Here is a 20,166-nt window from a genome sequence, read left to right as displayed (position 1 = left end):
CATTGTGCCTGGCTTCTAATTTATCTTTTTCTTTTTTTTTAATATTTATTTTTTAGTTGTAGTTGGACACAATACTTTTATTTTATTTATTTTTATGTGGTGCTGAGGATCAAACCCAGGTCCTTGAACGTGCTAGACGAGCGCTCTACCGCTGAACCACAATCCCAGCCCCTATCTTTTTCTTTATTAAACCAAGATACATACTGAAGAGAAGCTGCTCTGGGAGGTGTATGGTTGAAGGTATGTTCTCTGCCACCTTGATTCACTGCTCTTTTAACTGCTGCTTCTGGTATTTATTTACCAGAAAACCCAAACACACACACACATGAATTTGCTAATTTTGGAACTTTCAAATTGATATATTAAGTTCTTTCTGTAGAAATGAGGCTTTAGCTTTCTTACTCCCCACCCCTTGCCTTCCACTTCATTCCATTATTCCCAATATTATGTTATGAACTTAGTGCTAAAAATACAATGAATTTTTTTTTTTTTTCAGTTTTGTAGTTTGGATGTGGTTTACCAGGATTAATATGTCCTCTGTTCTGTCTGGGTATCAGCTCGCTTCCTTTGTGTGTCTGGCATCTTGATGCTGGTGGTTGGTTAGGATTGTCTCTTGGCCCTGACTTTGTGCTCTCCAGTATGGGCCATTCTGTGAACCTGCTTGGGCTTCTCATAGCATGGTTACTGGCTCTAGGTAGGAGGACGTGAAATTTCAGTTTATTTTGTTTTTTGCAGTGCTAAGAATGGAACCCAGGGCCTTAAGCATGTAGATAAGCACTCTTCCAGGGACCTAAATACCAGGCCTGCAGTTCTTTTAAGGCAAGGATGAGAACTGTCATGGCTTTACTCTTGCCATACATATTTTATTGGTGAAGGCAGGGACTCAAGGGGGCCTTGCCATACTCAGGGTTTATGTGTAATTCAGCTTTTATTTTTTTTGTTATGTCCAAAATACCTGACAAGAACAATGTAGAGGAAGAAAAGTTTATTTTTGCTCACAGTTTTAGAGGTTCAGTCCATGGTCAGTCCACTCCATACCTCTGGGCCCAAGATGAGGCAGAACCTCATGGTGCAAGGGTGTGACAGAGGAAAACAGCTCAGGACATGGCAACTGGGAAGCAGAAAGAGCTCAGTTCACCAAGGACAAACTATAAATCTCAAAGGCATAGCTCTAATGGCTTACTTTCTCCATTCACACCGCTTGCCTATAGCTACCACCCAGTTAGTCCATCAGTGGATTTATCCACAGATCAGTTCACACCTCTCATAATCTAATCATTCTGTTCTGAAAATTCTTGAATTGCCTCATGCATGAGCTTTTGGGGGGATACCTCATATCTAAACCATTACATTTCACCCCTGACCCTTAAAGCTCACCCCCATCTCATACTGTGAAATACATTTAGTCTGTCTCCAGTAATCTTAACAGTTCTGGCATTGCCCCAGATCTTAAGTCCAAAAGCTCATCTGAGACTCAAGGCAAAGTCTTTTAACTGTGAGAGTAAAAATCAAAAGCAAGTTATATATATCCAATATAGAAAGGCACAGAGTAAATATTTCTATCCCAGAGGGGAGAAACGGGGGCATAGAAAGAAGGGATGGGATCAAAGCAAGACTGAAATTCAGATAGGTAAATAAGTCCTGTAGCTCTGTGTTCAGCTTCCAGAGCACATGGCATCTAGCACATGGTGGCCCCGCCCCTGTGGTCTTAGTGGTTGCAGCCCACCTGGCCTCTTGGCTTTTTCTCTGCCTGATTCCTGAAGCTTTCCTCAGCAGATGTCCCACAGTATTGGCTTTTTTTTTTTTTTTTGTGGTGCTGGGGATTGAACCCAGAGCCTATTCATGTGGGGCAAGTACTCTATCAACTGAGTTATATCCCAGCCCACTGGCATTTCTTAATCTTGGGGTTCTCTGTTGTAGCTTTAGCTCCCTTGTCATATCTTCATGCATCACCCTCTCAGAGCAGCCTGCAGGGACTCTTTGAACCTACTACATTTTGCTTGGCCCCTCAGTCCTTCTTTTGAAATCTTTTTTTTTTTTAAGAGAGAGAGAGAGAGAGAATTTTTTAATATTTATTTTTCAGTTTTCGACGGACACAACATCTTTGTATGTGGTGCTGAGGATCGAACCCGGGCCACACGCATGCCAGGGCGAGCGCACCACCGCTTGAGCCACATCCCCAGCCCTTCTTTTGAAATCTTGATGGAAGCCTCCATGATTCCCTAACTCCAGGATCCTACATTCTTGCAGAACCAGCACCTTGTGGTTGATACCAAAATTCTGCCACTATCTTAAGCAGTAGCCAAGCTTCTTGGGACCACAGCTGTATCAGCCTCTGAGTGCTAGGGCAGCTGAGCCTAGCAGGGTAAAACAACTTCCTAGGCCACCCTATGCAAGCAGAGTGCCCCCATGGTCTCTTCTCAAAGGAATTTTTACTTTTATACCTTTGAGCCTTGGATGAGTGAGGTCTTGCCACATCTGAGGTGCCCTCAAGCTGTCTTTCCTATTGTTTCTGGATAAAGTCTTTGGCATCTCATTAGTGGCTATAACACTAGTCCTCCCTAACAACCACACATTCCTTAGCTCAGTTTTACTTGCCCTTTTCTGGGCAGATGGTCAAGTTTTTCAACTCTTTCAGCCGTGCTTTCTGCTCCTAGTTATCACAGTAAACTTGGCTAAAAGTTGCCAGCATTGTTCATGCCACCACCTGTATGCTGTGCTGCCTTGAAATTTCCTCTGCTAGATTAATTAGTCCATTGCCTTTAAATTCAGCCTCACAGAAAGTCTCAGGACATGGGAAAAATGTAGATAACTTCTTTGCCAAACATAACATGAGTGACCTCTAGTCAGTTTCCAGTACAGTCCTCGTGAACCCAGTCTTCACTGTCCATAGTCCTATTGTCATTCCGGTGTTCTGCACTTCCATCAGAATCACCCATGAAGCTCCACTTAAAACACTCTATAAAGTTTTTCCTTTGAATCAAAGTGTGAAATATGATATATCAAGAACTATGTAATGTTTTGAACAACCAACAATAAAAAATAAATAAAATAAAAAATAAAGTTTTTCCAGTTTGCATCACTAAATGTTTCAGAATTCCTCCCCTAGCAACCAGCTCTAAAGGTTTCTGGACCAAATAGTTTGGTCAGTCACAGCATTGACCCCACTCTTGTGTACCAACTTCTATTTTAGTCATCTTTGTGTCACTGTGACCAAATGACCTAACAAGAACAATCGGAGGAGGAAAGATTTATTTGCCTCTCAGTTTCAGAGGTTCAGTCCATGGTTGGCCAATTCCATTGCTCTGGGCCAGAGTTGAGGCAGAAAGAGCATCATGGAAGGGCATAGTGAAGGCAGCTCAGAACATGGCAACCAGGAAGCAGAGGGACAAAATAGAAACCCCAAGGGTACACCCTGGTGATCTGCCTCCTCCAGCCAACCCTACCTGCCTGCAGTTACCACCCAGTTAATCCATATCAGTGGGTCAATCTGCCTGTTAGGTCATAACTCTCATGATCTAATCATTTACCTCTGAATGTTCTGCATTTGTCTCACACTTGGGCTTTTGGGGGCACATCATATCCAAACTGAAATGGTAAGAAATGGGTTTCCTCTTGTACTGGGTAGAGTGGCAAAGACTTCCAGCCACCTATAATTCACTGCACTTTATTGTGATTTTTGGTTTAAGTGAATGTTTATAAATTGTTGTATAGCCAAACCATATGTTGTGATGTGTAATATTTAGTTATATGACTTTTTGTTTTCCTGGTGGCAATAATTTTGCTGTTTGCTTAGTTTCCATGCATCTATTACTAATACAGCCCCCAATTTTCAAACTCTAATGGTATGGTCAGCTACACTAGGTCTGTCAGTTCCATCCTTTCTCAGCGACTTTTCTCCAGGCCTGAACTGGCCTGTGCACAGCTGTCTGGGTCACCTTCTAGGGCAGAGCCTCTGTTCTTCTGGTGTCTCGTGCCTGGTGTGGTTCACCTTTACATCTTGGTGACATACTATCTGGTAGTTATCTTCAAGTGTGTAGCAGGTGACATTGTTAAGACCACATGTGGGGGCTGGGGATGTGGCTCAAGTGGTAGCACGCTTGCCTGGCATGCGTGTGGCCTGGGTTCGATCCTCAGCACCACATACAAATAAAGATGTTGTGTCCGCCAAAAACTAAAAAATAAATATTAAAAAATTAAAAAAAAAGACCTTATGTGCCCCCAAATTAGCTGTTCTGTGCTTATGCTTGATGGATAGCTTGGCTGGGTATGTGATTCCGGTTGGAAGTAATTTTTTTTCTCAAAAACTTGAAGGCATTTTTTCATCATCTTTTAACTCCCTATGTGCATTTCCTCTTTGAATTGACTGCTCTTCGGGTTTCTGGTTTTGCTTGTAGCCTGTTTGAAGCCCCCTGGAAGGCTTGTGGGCTCTTTTACATCCATCTGTTGCCACTCACTGACTCTTTCTGACCTTTTGATTATAGGACCTTTGAATTTATTGATCTTTTAAATTTTCTGTCTTTTTTTCCTGGAACTACTATGACGTGGCTGGTCCACTGGGATGATCTTTAACATTCTCTTTTCCTCCTGTCTTTCCTTCCTACCTCTTGCCTTCATTTTTCTCCTGGTTCCTCCCGACACTCATTCCTCCTTTCCTTTCTCCCCTCCCTCCTCTCTCTCCTTCCTTTCCGCTCCTTTCCTATCTCCCTTCTTCCTGCCTTTCTCCTCCTCTTTGGCCAGGATTATAGGAAGCATATATCTGGCTGCCTTTTGTTCCCTTAGCATTTATGAATGTTACTATATAGAGAGTGTTGTTATTTTTAATTATTTTGGAAATATGTTTATATTTTCACCGTATTTTTTAAAAAATAGAAATAAAAACTTTAATATGTTCATGTGTTGGTGTAAAGTGTGATGTAAAATTCCCTCTGCTGGGCGGGGTATAGCTCAGTGCTAGAGTGTGGGCTTTGCATGTGCTAGCCCTGGGTTCCCCAGTACTGCAAAACAAAAACACAACTCCCCACTGCACTGTTCCTCAGCACCCATTTCACCTCCTGGGAGGCACTGGGATCCAGAGAAGAACTGAAAGAAAGGTTGTCTTAATGACAATGGGAGTATACTTGCCAGCTCTCTCCCTTTCCCTGTATTGGGTGTTTCCCTACGATCCTAGTTTGCTTTTACTTTAAAGCTCTTGTCTCTCGTGGTAAGTTCCCCTTAGATGCCTGGCAGCCCTCTGCTGAGGGCCCTTGTGAAGTGGAGGCTGAGCCAGGTGCAGTCTGTGCACCTGTATTCCCAGCTAAGGCTGTGGCAGTTTGAGGCCAGCCTGGGCAACTTAAACCCTGTGGTGGTAGAGCACTTGCTTAGCACATGTGAGGCACTGGGTTCTATCCTCCACACCACTAAAAATAAATAAAATAAAGGTATTAAAAAAATAAGCAAACAAGGTCTGGGGTTGTAGCTTGGTCGAAGAGTGCCTCTGGGTTCAGTCCCCAGCATTGCAAACAAAATGAGATGGAGGTCAGGAGCTCATGGGGGATCTCTGCTGGGCAGGACTCCTCTGTCAGCACCAAAAGACTTTTTGCCTGGTCCTAACAGTGTGTTTTGGCTGCTGCCTGGAAGGAGCTGAGGCAAGGCTCTGTACTTTCTGGTGTTCTTGCTATTTCCAGGGCCCCTCCCATGAGTTGTAGGCTCTTCCCTGTGTCCCCTGTCCCTGTACTGAACTGGTCTTGTCTTGGGACAGGATAGGCTGCCAGGCAGTGAGCAGCAGGGAAGTATGTGGTTGACCAGTTCCTAGAATTCTGTTTGTGCAGCAGGTATCCTGCTGTGTTCAGTATGCATTAGAGAGAAAATACCAGTTTTTACAGAAACACGAGTGATGAGATTTAATATGTCTTAATACCATTCTTGTTCAACTGCAGGTTTAACTTTTTTGATTGATATAAAATTCACAAAACATATTCACAAACTATTTTATGGTGTGCAGTTTAATGGTTTTCAGTATATTCAGTGAGCATCTGTTACCACTGCCTAATCTTAAATGTTTTCATCATCCCAGAAAAAGACTTATGCCTTTGAGCAGCCTCAGCCCCTCCTCCTGGACCCTCAGCTCTTGGCTACCATTCTACTTCTGTGGATTTGCCCCTCTCAGGCATTTTAGATGCATGGAATCCCTTCTTGTGCCTTTTGTGTCTGGCCTTTTTCACTTAGCTGAATGCTTTCAAGTAATTTATTCTCTTTATGCTAAAATACTGTCCATTGTATGGATGGGTAGATCCCACTTTATTTATCCATTTATTAGGTGAGAACTTTGGGGTTGTTTTTTGCTGTTAGGAATAATGCTGCTGTGAACCTTCCTGTGCAACTTTGTTTATGAAAGTGTTTTTGGCATCTCAAATAGATACTTAGGAGTAGAATTTCTGGGTCACATGGAAATTCTATTTAACTTTTCAAATTTTAAATTAAAAATAAAATTTTTATTATACTACTGAAGTTTGAATCTATAACCTGACGCATGCTAGACAAGTTCCCTATTACTGAGCTACAACCTCAATCCTTTTTAAAAATTTTATTTGGAAACACTCTAAGGGTCTTGCTAATTTGCTGAGGCTGACCTTGAACTTTTATCTTCTTGCTTCAGCCTCCTGAGTCTTTGGGATCACAGGTATGCACCACTTCAACCCAGGTGGGTTTAGCTCTTTTGAGGAACCAGTAGACCATTTTCCATAGCAGCTGTGGCATTTTACATTCCTGTCAGCAGTGAACAAGGAGTACGAGGACTTGACCTGTCACATTAACAATGTGTGAAACAGAGGAGAAGCACTGGTTGGGACTAGGGAGCGCTCTAGCCTTGTGCCCCAAGTCAAGGTTGGGTCCGAAGCAGGGAAGAAGGGCTTGTGTGAGCCTCCCTGTGGCTCCAGGCTTCTCTGCTGCTGAATCAGAGTGGGAACCAGGTCAGAGTCCTTACTGTCCTGGGACATTTCTGCAGGAGAAGCAGAGGTAGCTGTGATAAATCCTGACCAATAGAGATGATTGCAGGAGGGAGCTTCCGAGCAGCAGTGTGGCACAGGGACCTGGTTCTGTGGCAGGCCTGTGCAGAACCATATACCCCGATGAAGACGTGTCTGAAGAACGAGGCTCTGCCCTCAGTCACAGAGGGACCCAAATACACTCCAGGTGGGCCAAAGTGAAGTGGCAGTGAATGAGCAGTCCAGGTCCTGCTCACGGCCTGGCTCTGAGAGTGTCTCAGGCCTCAACTGCTCTCTGTGTTGAGACCTCCCCAATTGGACTCTGCTTAGTTAGGTTCACGAAACCATCAGAGTGGGCTGTGGCTGACACCCTTGGCAGGGGGAAGGTGGGGCACTGAAGTCCCAAGGAAAGGATGGTTTTCTTGCCACCTTCCTACCCTCCACCCCATCATGCTCTTTACTTGATGTGTCATATCTCCTGTATTTCTTTTTTTTTTTTTTAATAGTGCCCAGGGCCTCATACATGCTGAGCAGGCGCTCTACCATGAACTACACACACATTGCCTTTCTTATATGTCTTCATTTCTGTCTCTCCTGTCTAGGACACCAACTGCACAAAACAAGGAATGTATCTTGTTTATTGTTGGGGCTGTTTTTAATGGCAACCAACTGCTGTTGCCTGGGCTCCTTTCCTTGAGGCAGTGCCTCCAGTGTTGTAGACCCTCTCTAGTCCACGTGTCTCTGTGGGATGCCCAGCTGCCTGTTCCTTAGTATGCTGAGCCACACTGTATGAATTCTGTGAATCTAAGTGGTTGGTTGTGTGATTCCTGAGCACTTACGTGAAGAGCAGCAGCTATGTGTGGCTCTTCCCACTATCTTCCCTGTACCTGTGACTGCTCATTTGTTGTAACTCCACATTTTCTTCATCAATATTCCCTTCTCTTTTTGCAATGATCATTTTTCATATTTATACTTTTAATTATTTAAGAGAATAAAATATTTATGAACAAGAGAAATCTTAATTATTCCCCGTGCCCTGTAAAAGCATATCTTTAACCTAACTTAAGTGAATTGAAATCAGTGTCTCCTCCCTTGGATACCTCTTTTCTCTTTCAAATTCCTTTATTCCTTTATTATCATTAAAGTTGGGATTTGTAGAAGGAATGTGGAGAGGAATCCTCTCGTTCTTTTTAAGTATAAAGGTTATTTTAGAATATCCAGCCTCCTTACTTTTTGTAGCCTGCCCAGGTGCCTCCCAGCATTTCTTGGCAGGAGGGCTGTGTCTTTACTTCCTTGGCTTCCTGTTTGAGACATGTCAGCTGGCGTACAGCTCTAGGTGGCCAGTTACTTTCTCTTCCTCATCTCCTCATCTACTTCTCCTACCTTTTGAGGCTGGACAGAGATCTGAGCCACGCCCCAGCCCCTGTGAGTAAGCTTCTTGAAGGTGGAGTTGGGTTTTTTTCGTTATAGTAACATATACATGATTATGAAAGTTACATTTGGCCTATTTTAAAGTGTATGTGTGGGTCTCGGGGTGTGGCCCAGGGGTGTGAGACCCAGGGTTCTGTCCTGGGACATTTCTGAGTGTGTGAGACCCAGGGTTCATCTCCACTACCGCAGCAAACAAACAAACATCCAAACACAGGCAAGGAAGAGCAGTGACTGTGGCGACATCACGCACATTGTGTTGTGCTACCACTGCCCCTCTTCCTGGCAGCCTGGCCTGCACCCTGTGCTCTGGGGGCAGGCTGCTCCAGGCCCTCCTGTGATGGATCTGCAGCGTCTGCCCTTAGGAGCTGGCTTCCCTCAGTGCCACCTGCTCTTTAGGACAGGTGCAAGCAAATCCTAGAGTAGCCCACGTCCTGCTGTGCCACTCCGCTGCTGGGAGCGTGGATGCACAGATCCACTTTGAGGCTTCCGTTTTCTGGGTGGTATGATGTGTTTGCCATTTTGTTCAGTGCTGTAACCCAGTGTAGTGCCTGGCACACTGTGGGCACTCCAGATGTTTGGAAGAGTGAACCATGGACACTATTTCTCAAAATTCCTTTCAATATTTTTCATCTCTTTTTCAGCTTTCTTCCTTGGTGATTTATTTATGTTTACCTTAAGTTATACTTCAGCCCCTTCCCTGAAGTTGTGGGTTTTCCTGAGTTTTTTTCCTGAGGTTTTCCTGGGAACTCCCTGCTGGCAAGGTTGGTACACTGTGGCCTGATTCCTTCCATCTCCTGTGAGTCTCTTGGATGCCCTTCTAGGGTGCCCTGTTGATGCTTGTTCTAGGCCTGTTTGGTATAAGTGTCTTGTCTTGGGCTTTAGGATATCACAGTCTTCTGAGGAAGAGGGTTTGGGTTCAGATGCACTAGGGTGGTCCCACTTCCCAGTTGCTTTTGGTGGGTATTTACTGAGGGCCAGCCCTGGGCTCAGGTGATGTGGCACTGACAGGACACTGCCCAGGGATCAGTGGGACCTCTGCCTCATGTCACTTCTCTTGTTTCTAAGAATTCTGTGAGGTTGGCCCTCTATTCCCAGGATGTGTAGTGAAGGTGAGAGGAGGTCACTTGCTCAGGGTGCCTCAGCTTACTGAGTGTCAGTGCCTGGAGGCCCAGGCTGTGGCCTCTATATTCTGCACCCCAACTATGCCTCTGAGGTGCTACTGACCTGTGTATTTTGTGCAGGTGCCCAGTAGGCCCTGCCCTCTCCCCAAGCCCCATCCCTTAAAGCCTGGGGTCCCATCATGGGCAGCCTGTGCCCTATGAGGCTCCTTCTAGACTTGGGATTTCCCTCTCTTGATTTGGTCAATAATAACGTTTTTCTTCAAAACAGCATTTTAGTTACCTTACCAGAAATCCCTCAGTGATCTTTCAGCACAGTGAGAACATTGTTGAACATTTCTGGCATTGGATTGTTCGTTTGCTTCTGGATAAACCCTCTTAGGCTGTATGTCTATTTTTTCCCCGTGGTTGTGGGAATTGAACCAGGGTCTTGCACATGTTAGGTGATATTGCCCCACTGTGCCACAACCCCAGGCCGTGACACCTTATTCCTTCAGTCACAGAGGGCTGGGTTTGATTTACTTTGCTTTTGCATTGTGTGTACAGTGACTTGACTATAATCTTGAGGTGCATCTTTTTTTCCTGCTTTTGGTGTGAGGATTATGCCAGCCTTGCCTAATGTTTGGGGAATCTTTCCATTATTTCCTGTGTTCTGTTTTTATCATCTATGAAAAACTTAATAGGAATGAAATAGTTATGTGACAAAGAGCACAGCAGTTCAAAAGACTGGGCTGTCTTTGTACACTTGCACATTGCAGAGCAGATGTGTTATGTGGTGGCAGTTTTAGACATGGAGACTGCATGTGACACTTGTGTTAGTGGATGCACACTGTGGGCACACTGGATTGGGAAGGAATGTGTAAGTTCATGCTGGAGATGGGCCCGGGGTAATTAGGTGGATCTTGTCCTTGGGGAGCAGGTTGGACTTCATCCCTGTCCGCATCATTCTTTCTCTCCTCACCACTGACCTGGAGTGGGGCCTTAGCTTCCCAGCTGCATCCCCTGGGGCCAGAGTCTGCTTGGAGTCTGAGGGTGCTGGCTGCTGCTCTCTTCTGTCCTCAGTCTCAGTTCTGACAGGGCCTTGATACAAGAACACTGCAGACTAGACCTGGAGCATGTGTATGTAGTTGTTATTCTCTTAGTTTTTCTTTCCTGTAAAAATGACCTGAAGCACATGTGGCAAAATGTCAAAAATGGTCTTTCAGGATGGTTAGGATGTTGTTTGTCTTGTCATTCTTGGCTCTTTCCTGCATTTAAAAGCTTACCCTCACCTGGTCTTCCTTCTTGTGAAAAAGACTGCTTCTGGGGCTGGTGAGACTGGCCAGTGAGAGTCCCTGGACTTGGCCCTTTGTCTGCTCTTCTTCTTTAGTTAGTGGGTATTCAGCTTTTGACCTCCTGTGTTAGTTTTTTTTTTTTTTTTTAAATATCTATTTTAGTTGTAGATGGACACAATACATTTATCTATCTACCTGTCTACCTACCTGTCTATCTATCTTTCTATCTTTTTATGGGATGCCAAGGATCCAACCCAGTGGCTCACTCATGCTAGGCAAGTGCTGTACCAGTGAGCCACAACCCCAGGCCCATCCTGTGTCCGTTTTGATCAGGTTTTGTATTTTTCTTGACATGCTAGAAAGAGTAGATTGTCACTTAACTTATTGGCATACTTTGAGTATAAAATAAAACTTTCAGAAAAGTACTTTCAGTGGTCAGTGACAAGCAGTGCTGTGAAGGAAGCAAAGGTGGATCTTCTGGTGGCCACAGGCAAAATGGGAAGTGAGCAGCCCACAGTGGGTTTGGAGGAAGAAGGACAGAGCACAAAGAAGGGCAGCACAAGCAAGAGGACGAGTAGCGAGTAGAAGTAGACCTACAGAGGGCCCGGTCTTCACGGCGGTCGTGTTTAGCGGTCAGCCTTGAAAAGTAGCTTGCACCCGGGCTGTGCCTGATGGGCCTGAGTCCTGGCCCCATGACTTCTTGGTGGTGTGACCTATGCACATTCTGCAAGAAGTCAGAAATTAGTTTTTGTATAGAACATCTCCGAATGTGAACTTTTGTTGACTAATGATGGTCACTTTTGGCTGCAGCTGGATGTGTAGTCTGCTCCTTAGCTCACTGCTGGCCCCTTAGTGCTCACGTGGCAGTGCCCCCTGCTGCATTGTTGCGGATACCACACCTGGTGGTGCCCTCAGTGCACTCACTTGACTGGAGGCGTGAGCATCCAGAGGCAGTGACAGGAAAGTCTCTTATGTCAGCTCACGTTTTGCCAGTCTAGTTCCCATGATTCCTTTTCTAATTGCCTGAGTTTCAGCCTGGTCTCTTTTCCCTTCAACTTGAAGAACTTCCTGTAGCCTTGCTTTGTAATGCAGGTGCTGGTGACAGTTTCTTGGTTTGTACTTATCTCAAAATACGTTTAGTTTTCATTCTGGGAGGATCTTTTTTCTGGATACAAAAATACTGATAATTTTCTCTTTCAGAACTTAAATACTATTCCATTGTTTCTGGCCTCTGTTTCTGATAGTTAAATGATCATGCATATCATCGTTCTGTATTTGTATTTAATGGGTCTTTTTATTTTTGGACTTTAGAAATTTTTCTCTCTCTGTGTGTGTGTGTGGGTGTGTATTGGGATTGAAACCAGGGGGCAGCTCTTTTATTTTTTATTCATTTATTTTCTTTTGAGACAGGGTCTAAGTTCCTCCTGAGTTGCTGGGATTACAAGGCATGTACCAGCTGAATTTCTAGAATCTATAAATTCATGTTACCAAATTGAGGAAATTTTTTGGGTCTTTTTTTCTCAAAATATTTTTTTCTGCTTTGTTCTTTGTCTCTCCTTCTTGATAGACTCCAGACCTTTGATTTTGTTGCACAGAATGGTGAGATATTCTGTTCCTTTTTAATCCGTAGTGATTTTTTGTTTTTTAGTCTAGATAGTTTTTATTGTTCTGTTTTCAAATTTCCTGACTTGTCATCTCCAGTGTGCTGTTAAGTCCATCCATTGACTTTTAAAAAAAAAAAAATTATTGTAGATGAACACAATAACTTTATTTTGTTTATCTTTTTATGTGGTGTTGAGGAGCGAACCCAGTACCTCACACGTGCAAGGCAAGTGCTCTACCACTGCGCCACAACCCAGCCCCATCAGTATTTTGATTTTAGATACAGAATTTCTCATTTATAGAATTTCCATTTGGTATTTTTTCATAGTTTCTCTGCTGCAATTTTAATTTTTTCATAACTGTATTTTTTCATTATGTCTCTGAGTTATAATGCTTTGAAATCCTTATCTATTACATTTCAAAAATACTGAATACTCCAAATAGGACCATTTTATGTTAGTTTTTGTTGTTTCCCTGTTTATTCATATGTTTGGTAATTTTGGAGTGTATCCTGGATATTATGAATGATATACTATGGAAATTTTGGATTCTGCCATATTTCTCTTAAAAGTGCTTTTTGCTTTTTTTTTTTTTTTTTTTTCTAGCAGCTAGAATCCCCTTTCAGTTATTTCACGGACCTGACTGCTTGGAACCTGCCCCACACTAGTGTTGGCCTGGAGCTTGGGCAGAACTTGAGGTTTCCCTCTTTTATTTATAGTAGTCAGAACTGCTTCAAGCTCTTCTCAGACACAAAAGTAAAAGTTGGGAGGTTCTCCCCATCCTGTTTACTTTCTTTCAAGATTTGACCTGCATCCTTTTTCTTCCAGCTCTGGTGGTTTTTAGGGATGCAGAGTGGCTTTTACTTTCTGCCCAAGGCTTGTCCCCGCAGGACAGTTGGCCTGAGGCTCTAGCAGTTGACCCAGAGCCTGGGTGTTACGACTTGGTACTTTCCTTCCCTTGTCCTTTGCCTCATTCTGTAGAGACAGCAGCAGTGATTGCTGCACATCAGGCTTTCTCTACCTTGGCACCATTGACATTTTGGGCCAGTTGATTTTGTTTGGGTTCTATCCTTTGCCTTATAGGATGTCTAGCAGCACCCTTGACCTCTGCCCAGTGATGGTCAGTAGCAGGCCTCAGTGGTGATAATCCAGAATGTTCCCCTGCAGGACTAAATGTCCCTGGGGAGTGCAGCCATCCCTACTGATAAACCTTGCTCTTCATACATGGGCTATTGCCCACATCCCACACGGGTAATGGAATCCAGATCACTCTGCGTGGTTTGTTCTGGTGATGAAAAGATCACATGGACACAGAAGTACTTTTTTTCACAAAATGGGGGTCTGGGACTGCTCTTCGACCTTGGGGGCCCTTCCACACTGGAAAGCAAGAGATCAAGACATCGAGTGCTCCCAGAACCCCTATATTTATTAGGGAAAAGACATTTGATAGAATATTCCACCCAATAAGGCAGGGGATAATGTTTCAGAAGGGGGGTTGTCCAGTCCCCTTGGGTAACGTTCAACCCAGAGCTGAAGCACTTCCTTGCCGAGCGAAGGTAAGGGCCACTTGCTTCACACAGTGTGTGGTGTGCGATGCCAGTCCAATACCCCCATTACTCAAGGCTGAGGGGGTGCTTAGCACTTGCGCAGGGCAGCCGCCCCCCCGCCCCCCCCCCCCCAATGGGCGTCTTTGGTCCTTGTGTCTTCCAGCTTTCTCCAGTGCCTAATCCTGCTGGTCTTCCTGAGGGGTCTCGTTGGAGTGTGATGGTGTGGTCCTGGTTGGTGTCTTCCCAACTGGGGTGGGGACCTGCTTGTTTCTTATTCTTAGCACTTTTATTGGCTGTTTCTCGGACTGTAGCTTCCTAGTGAAGACCCCAAGTTGATATGTCCAGGAAGCCAGTGTGTTTTCCTAAAACTGCCTCCCTCTGCCTGTTGGTCTCCAGTGGCTGGCCTCCTCCACACGTGGGTTGCCGGGTGGATCCCAGGTGATAGAGTGGAATGTGTGTGCTGTAGTGTTCGTGCTGTCGGCGTTCAGTGGGGCCTGCAGGGGTGGCCCAGAGTCCTGGCTTAGCCCAAACCAGTGCTGACTTGGAGTGTGTGTGTGTGTGCTCTTTAGCTCTTTTCCCCTATTTTTTCTTTCATCAATCTGGAGCTAATACTCAGCATTAAGCTCTGTTGTTCAGGTTACTGGGGGATGCCTCCAGGTCCTTAACTATGGCAGGAGGAACTGGGAAGAGCTCCGCCTGTAAGTTGTTTTGCTCTCCAGTGCTTCTCTGGTGTCCTGCTTAGGCCCAGAGTCGTCTAACCACCTGTACACAGGGCTGTGTTGAGGGTGTGTGCTGGGGCCGGTGTAAGCTGCACCTGTGTCTTCCCATGCTGGTTGGTGGTCCAGGTAGCCTGTGCTGGACTTCCTTTCAGGGTTCACATTTTGTGTAATTTTTGTGATATTAAAAAATTGCCTCCTGGGGCTGGGGAAGTGGCTCAAGTGGTAGCGTGCTCGTCTAGCATGCATGAGGCACTGGGTTCGATTCTCAGCACCACATAAAAATAAAATAAAGATATTGTGTCCATCTAAAACTAAAAAAAAAAGTATTAAAAAAATTGCCTCCTACAACTTAAATTATTATATGATAGAAAGTGCCTCAAAAACCCCAGCTCCCACAAAGCTATAGAACTGTTAGCATGCTTGTTCTAGGTTTCGAATGTAATGTTGCTTTTTCTCTTCTTTTTTTAAAAAATATTATAGTAGTCTAAGAACCGAAGCATCCAGGCTGGATGGAATTTAGCATCAAAAAAAGTCCTCTGTCTGTCCAGAAAGCCGTAAAGTGCATAAAGATGAAGCAGGCACCAGAAATCCTTGGCAGCACAAATGGGAAGACCCAGAACTGTGAAGTGAACCGCGACTGTTCTGTGTTCCTCAGCAAAGCTCAGCTTTCTAACAGCCTGCAGGAGGGAGTCATGCCGAAATTTAATGGCCATGATGCGCTTCCCTTCATTCCTACTGAGAAGTTGAAAGATCTTACTTCCCGTGTGTTTAATGGAGAACCTGGTGCACATGATGCCAAATTGTGTTTTGAGTCCCAGGAAGTAAAAGGAATGGGGACGCCGCCCAACACTACCCCTGTCAAAAATGGTTCTCCTGAAATTAAGCTGAAAATCACTAAGACATACATGAATGGGAAGCCTCTCTTTGAATCTTCCATTTGTGGTGACAGCACTGCTGAGGTGTCCCAGTCAGAAGAAAATGGACAAAAATCTGAGAACAAGGCAAGGAGGAACAGGAAAAGGAGCATAAAATATGACTCCTTGCTGGAGCAGGGCCTTGTGGAAGCAGCTCTGGTGTCCAAGATCTCAAGTCCTACAGATAAAAAGGTATTTGAGAGGGATTCCATTGGGGCATGTGACTGAGTGTTGAGCACAGGATGTGTGTGGTGGCAGGCGGAGGCGATGGGGAATGTCCTGGTGTGGCAGTTGCTGTCTGTCTTCTCACCCTGGCCACACACAGCTGATGGCACCGCATTGCCACTGGAGGTGTGTCGCCACCTGCTGTGCCAGTGGAGAGGCCTGGAGAACTTAGGTGCTCAGGGGCAGCGTGGCTGAGGAGGCCATTTCTGAGCCACATCTGCTAGTGCTAGGCGCTCTAGTCCAGCTGCTTAGTGGAGGGGTGGACCCTAGTCTGCACCATCTGGTGAGTGGGAGCAGCACTGGACCAGGCCGGGGCACTCCCATTAGCCTTCCCACATGCCCCGCCCTCCATGTGTGGGTCTCCACCAGGGCCCAGCAGGTGGAGGGGGCTGTTCTTTGTTCTTGGTGCCCACCCCATAGCACTCTGGACACAAGTGAGCAGGGGTTGTGCCACTCACCAGAGGTTGAGAGGAGAGCCTGACTTTAGGTGGGAGGATACGTGGCTCTGTTGTATTCTGCCAGGTGGTTTGTCACCATATCTAAAAGTGACATACAGGGTGGCCTGGACACTTCAGTGAGGATGGGCCATGTAAATCAGCTAAGGGCAGTGGCCTTGGCAGAGGGATTAGATGCCAGGCAGCCTGCTCTCTGTCCAGGGTTGGTGGCCTAGAGGACCCAGGAGTCTGTGGGCCTTCAGGTGCAGCTCCAGGTCCACCATGGACTGGTGTGACCTGGTGTCGTCACCAAGCCTGGGGTGTTTTGTTTAAAAGTACAGTTGTGGGATTTTGTTTAGAATTTCCCCAGATAGGAGGAGGAATGGTTGAAGTTTCCTTGGAATTATTAAACTCATGAAGACCTTTTAGGGTGTAAAGACAGTGTTTTTTGAGTGCTCAGGAACAGATTTGGCTTTGGCTAATGTAATTTCAAAGGCAGGTTTTTATCCGCTCCCCGCCCCCCAGCAGCACTGGGGATCTGACTTTGAATTTCACACGTTAATGAAGCGCTCTGTCACTGAGCCACATCCCTAACCCCAAAGACAACTTTTAGAGAGCTACTTTTGTAACTGATGAGTTTTGGAAGTGCTCAGGGTTGTGGTGAACCTTAGGCTTTCCCAGGGCAGGAAGCCTGTGCTTCCTGTCCGGCTTTGCCACTTGGTTCTGTTGAAGCTCAAGGGAATGCCTTGATGTTTGACTCTGTCTGCTGGATGGGGTGAATCTGGTAGCTGGAACCTCTGAGCACTCTCATCTTTTGGGAGTGTATTGTTACGGCAACTCTATGCCATACCTCACTGCTAGGCTCACAAGGTTTCAGAGCTATTGTTTTCCATTCACAGATGAGGAAACTGAAGCTCCAAACCAATCAGCCCTTTGCCTGAGCATGTAGTGATCTTGAGAAGGAATTGGGCTAGCTGTGGGAGGCTGGGTTACCCTGGCTGTGCTTGCTCCCACTGGAGAGCAGAGCCCATGGTGGCTGGGGCAGAGTTGCCTTGAGGAGGACATCCTGTTGAACCTCAGAACTCAACCACATGCCAGATGCAGTGGTGCATGCCTATGATCCCAGCGACTCAGGCAGGAGATTGCAAGTTAGAGGCCAGTCTCTGCAACTTAGTGAGACACTGCCTTAAGTATTCTGTTGTATTCTGCCAGGTGGTGTGTCACCATATCTAAAAATGACATACAGGGTGGCCTGGACACTTCACTGAGGATGGGCCATGTAAATCAGCTGTATCTCAGTGGTAAAGCATCCCTGGGCTCAATTCCCAGTACTGTGCAAAACCCAGAAAACAAAAAAACCTTAAAAACCTTGCCTGTGTCCAAGAGATGGGGAAACTGAGACTTGGGGAAGCTCTGAGCACTGAAGCGAGAGTGGTGTGCTGGGGCTTGGGTCTCTATGCTTGGTGCTTTTGAGGACTGACCACCTTCAGGCACATGGTTTTGGAATTATGTGGCTAAAGCCCTACTGAGGACCACCCCCTGGCTAGGGAAATAGATGTTTGTGCTGTTGAGTACCTACTGTGTGCCAGGCACTATACTGCTTTTTAGAGGAAGGGGAGAGGCATATAGTTGCCATGGCCTGAAACAGCAAGGGGAACACGCTCCTTTGGGGGCCATGTGTGTATGATCTTTATTTTTTGCAGTGTCAGGATAGAACCCAGCCTGCCACATAGTAGGCTGAGCTATGTCCCTGGCCCTCCAGATGTGTTTTGAACCTATAGCTGGATTAATCTTGGTCTTCCACAGGTGGAAGGCTGGATTGAGGGTAGTAATTGGTTGTGTTAATGTTTGTCTTTTGTTATTCATCTTCAGATTCCAGTTAAGAAGGAATCCTGTCCAAGCACAGGCAGAGACAAAGATCAGCTATTGAAGTACAACGTTGGTGACTTAGTGTGGTCCAAAGTGTCGGGCTACCCCTGGTGGCCCTGCATGGTTTCTGCTGACCCACTCTTGCACCACTACACCAAGCTCAAAGGTATGGCACCCCTCCTACACCTTTTTCCTGCACCCCCAGGCCTCTTGCTTGCGCTTCCTTCAATAGAACTACCAGAGTTGGCTTTCTCAGCATTTTCTGAGGTTAGAAATGGATGCAGGTGTGACATATGGCAGCTCTTCCGTGTGCACTTCACCTGGCCAGTTAGTGTCAAAGGAGGAAGGTCTTTGCCTTGAATGACTTTCAGACTTTATGACTAAAAATGTACTACATGTAATGATTGTTTTTTTCAGCATGATTTTCAAAATGGTATTTTATACTAAATTTGAGTTTTAAAAGCATCCAGATTAATCAGGCCTGTGTGAAGAGGGAAAGACCGGTAGAAATGATCACTTTATCTTGATGAAACTTGAGTGGATAAATTGGTGCCAGGAACAGCTGAGGAACATTTTAGAGTGTAATATGTTACCAATTCACAGCAAGTACCTAAATAATTGGATTGCCCATACATATGTATTGAAGGAAATGTAAACAAAAGGTCAGGTGGTGGTTAGATTCTTCTGGAAAGTTCTACAGGGAAGCTTTAGTTTGGTTTGAAGGAGGTGAGATGTGTTCAGTACAGAGTTGGGCTGAGCTCGCTGGTGTCCTCTGCCCTCTGCATCCTTCAAGATGTGGGCAGCCAGACTATGGCTGGGCCAGGCTCACTGGTCAGCTTTGTGTGGAACCTCAGAAGCATATGTGTTCCCCGGTCTCTGCCAGAGGCCTGAGCTCTCCAGGAATGGTGATGTTGCTCCTACTTGGGTCTGGGTCTTCATGCTGGTGCCATTTCTGGCCTGTCAGCTGGCTGTGGCAACAGGTGGCTCTTTGTGAGTGGGGGATGACAGTGCCTCCTGGCAATGGTATGGTTTCTGCCATACCAGGAAGGGGTTGGGTTCAGGATGAAGAGGACCTGAGTGTACCACCTGTGCCCTGCTCTGCCTCCTGTCCTGTGGGGCCCCAGTGCAGGTATGCTCCACAGGACATGGCCTCTAACTGGCTTCCATTCCATCTCCCTGGGGGACCTTTGGTATCCTGGCTTTGCCAGAATTGAAGGAGTCCTTCCCAAGAGGCTGCAGGAATTCCAGGGTATACCTCAGGGCACCTGGACCTAAGGTGAGAGAGGACGTGTTGGTCAAGTGGGATCTGAACCTTTGTGCAGTCCTGGTGCAGGCACATGTGCAAGTGTGTGAGGGGTTTCACTTCTGCACTCCCCCAAACTGAGCCTGGGCCCTGCACAACAGATCTTCTGACTTCCATATCGTTTGTCTACTTGGCACCAGTGTCTGGGGATTTTTACTTGCTTATACAAAGCTGTTTAAATACAGTTTGTCACTAGGACAGTGAATATGCATTTTCTGTGGCTAGATCTGTCAGTGTCTGCATTATCTGCGTTGGGGCTGAACTGGGAAACTGAGGCATGGAGCCCTGGTCTCTTGTCCTTGTGGCTTTTGTGTGCTGTTCTTGTTATTGTTGTAGACACCAGACCTTGTTGGCATCTTCAAGGCTTCTCTTGCTTCCTAGAGCTTCACCTCTGAGGCAGTTTTGTCTCTTTGTGGAGCCCTGAGTGCAGGAATGGCTGCTGTCAATTCCACAGGCTCCACAGAATCTGGAGAGAGAGACTGGTTCAGCCACAGGGCCACCTACAGTTTAATGAGGCGTGACAGGGAGCAAGGGAGCACAGTGCACAGCCTGGCATCAGGACGGTTCAAGGAGACCAGAGAGGGAGTCAGTGGCAGCCATTGTCTTAAGACTGTGATTCGTGGCTATCAGAGGTTGGCAAGCAAGCAAGGAAGGGTTATTAACCTGGGTTGCTGGGACAGCTGGTTAATTTTGGAATAAAATAGGACAATGAGATACTCACCTCTCAACTGGAACCAGAAATGAAATTCAGCTAGGAACTGGGCTG

At 45.8% G+C, this 20,166-nt stretch overlaps 1 protein-coding gene across 6 annotated transcripts in view; it reads left to right on the top strand.

Moving 5' to 3' along the window:
* Nsd2 (nuclear receptor binding SET domain protein 2) overlaps window positions 1-20,166 on the top strand; it is a 77,561-nt gene that overhangs the window by 10,041 nt on the left and 47,354 nt on the right. For 5 of the 6 annotated variants that reach the window (XR_009224847.1, XM_046423552.2, XM_046423549.2 and 2 more), the window contains 2 exons: window positions 15,136-15,761; window positions 18,101-18,263. Coding sequence is in view for 5 of the 6 variants with exons in the window: in XM_046423552.2 (XP_046279508.1) it covers window positions 15,165-15,761; window positions 18,101-18,263 (760 nt within the window). In the remaining variant the exon portion in view is untranslated. The remainder of the gene's footprint in view (window positions 1-15,135; window positions 15,762-18,100; window positions 18,264-20,166) is intronic. The other variant, XM_046423553.1, reaches the window with a different exon arrangement.

This window comes from Marmota monax, unplaced genomic scaffold, assembly GCF_021218885.2.
Source record: "Marmota monax isolate L192 unplaced genomic scaffold, Marmota_monax_Labrador192_F-V1.1 WCK01_AAM20220418_F8-fsc00009, whole genome shotgun sequence".
NCBI classification, from domain to species: domain Eukaryota; kingdom Metazoa; phylum Chordata; class Mammalia; order Rodentia; family Sciuridae; genus Marmota; species Marmota monax.
Note: the sequence above shows the minus strand (reverse complement) of the source record. Positions and strands in the feature narration are given on the sequence as shown.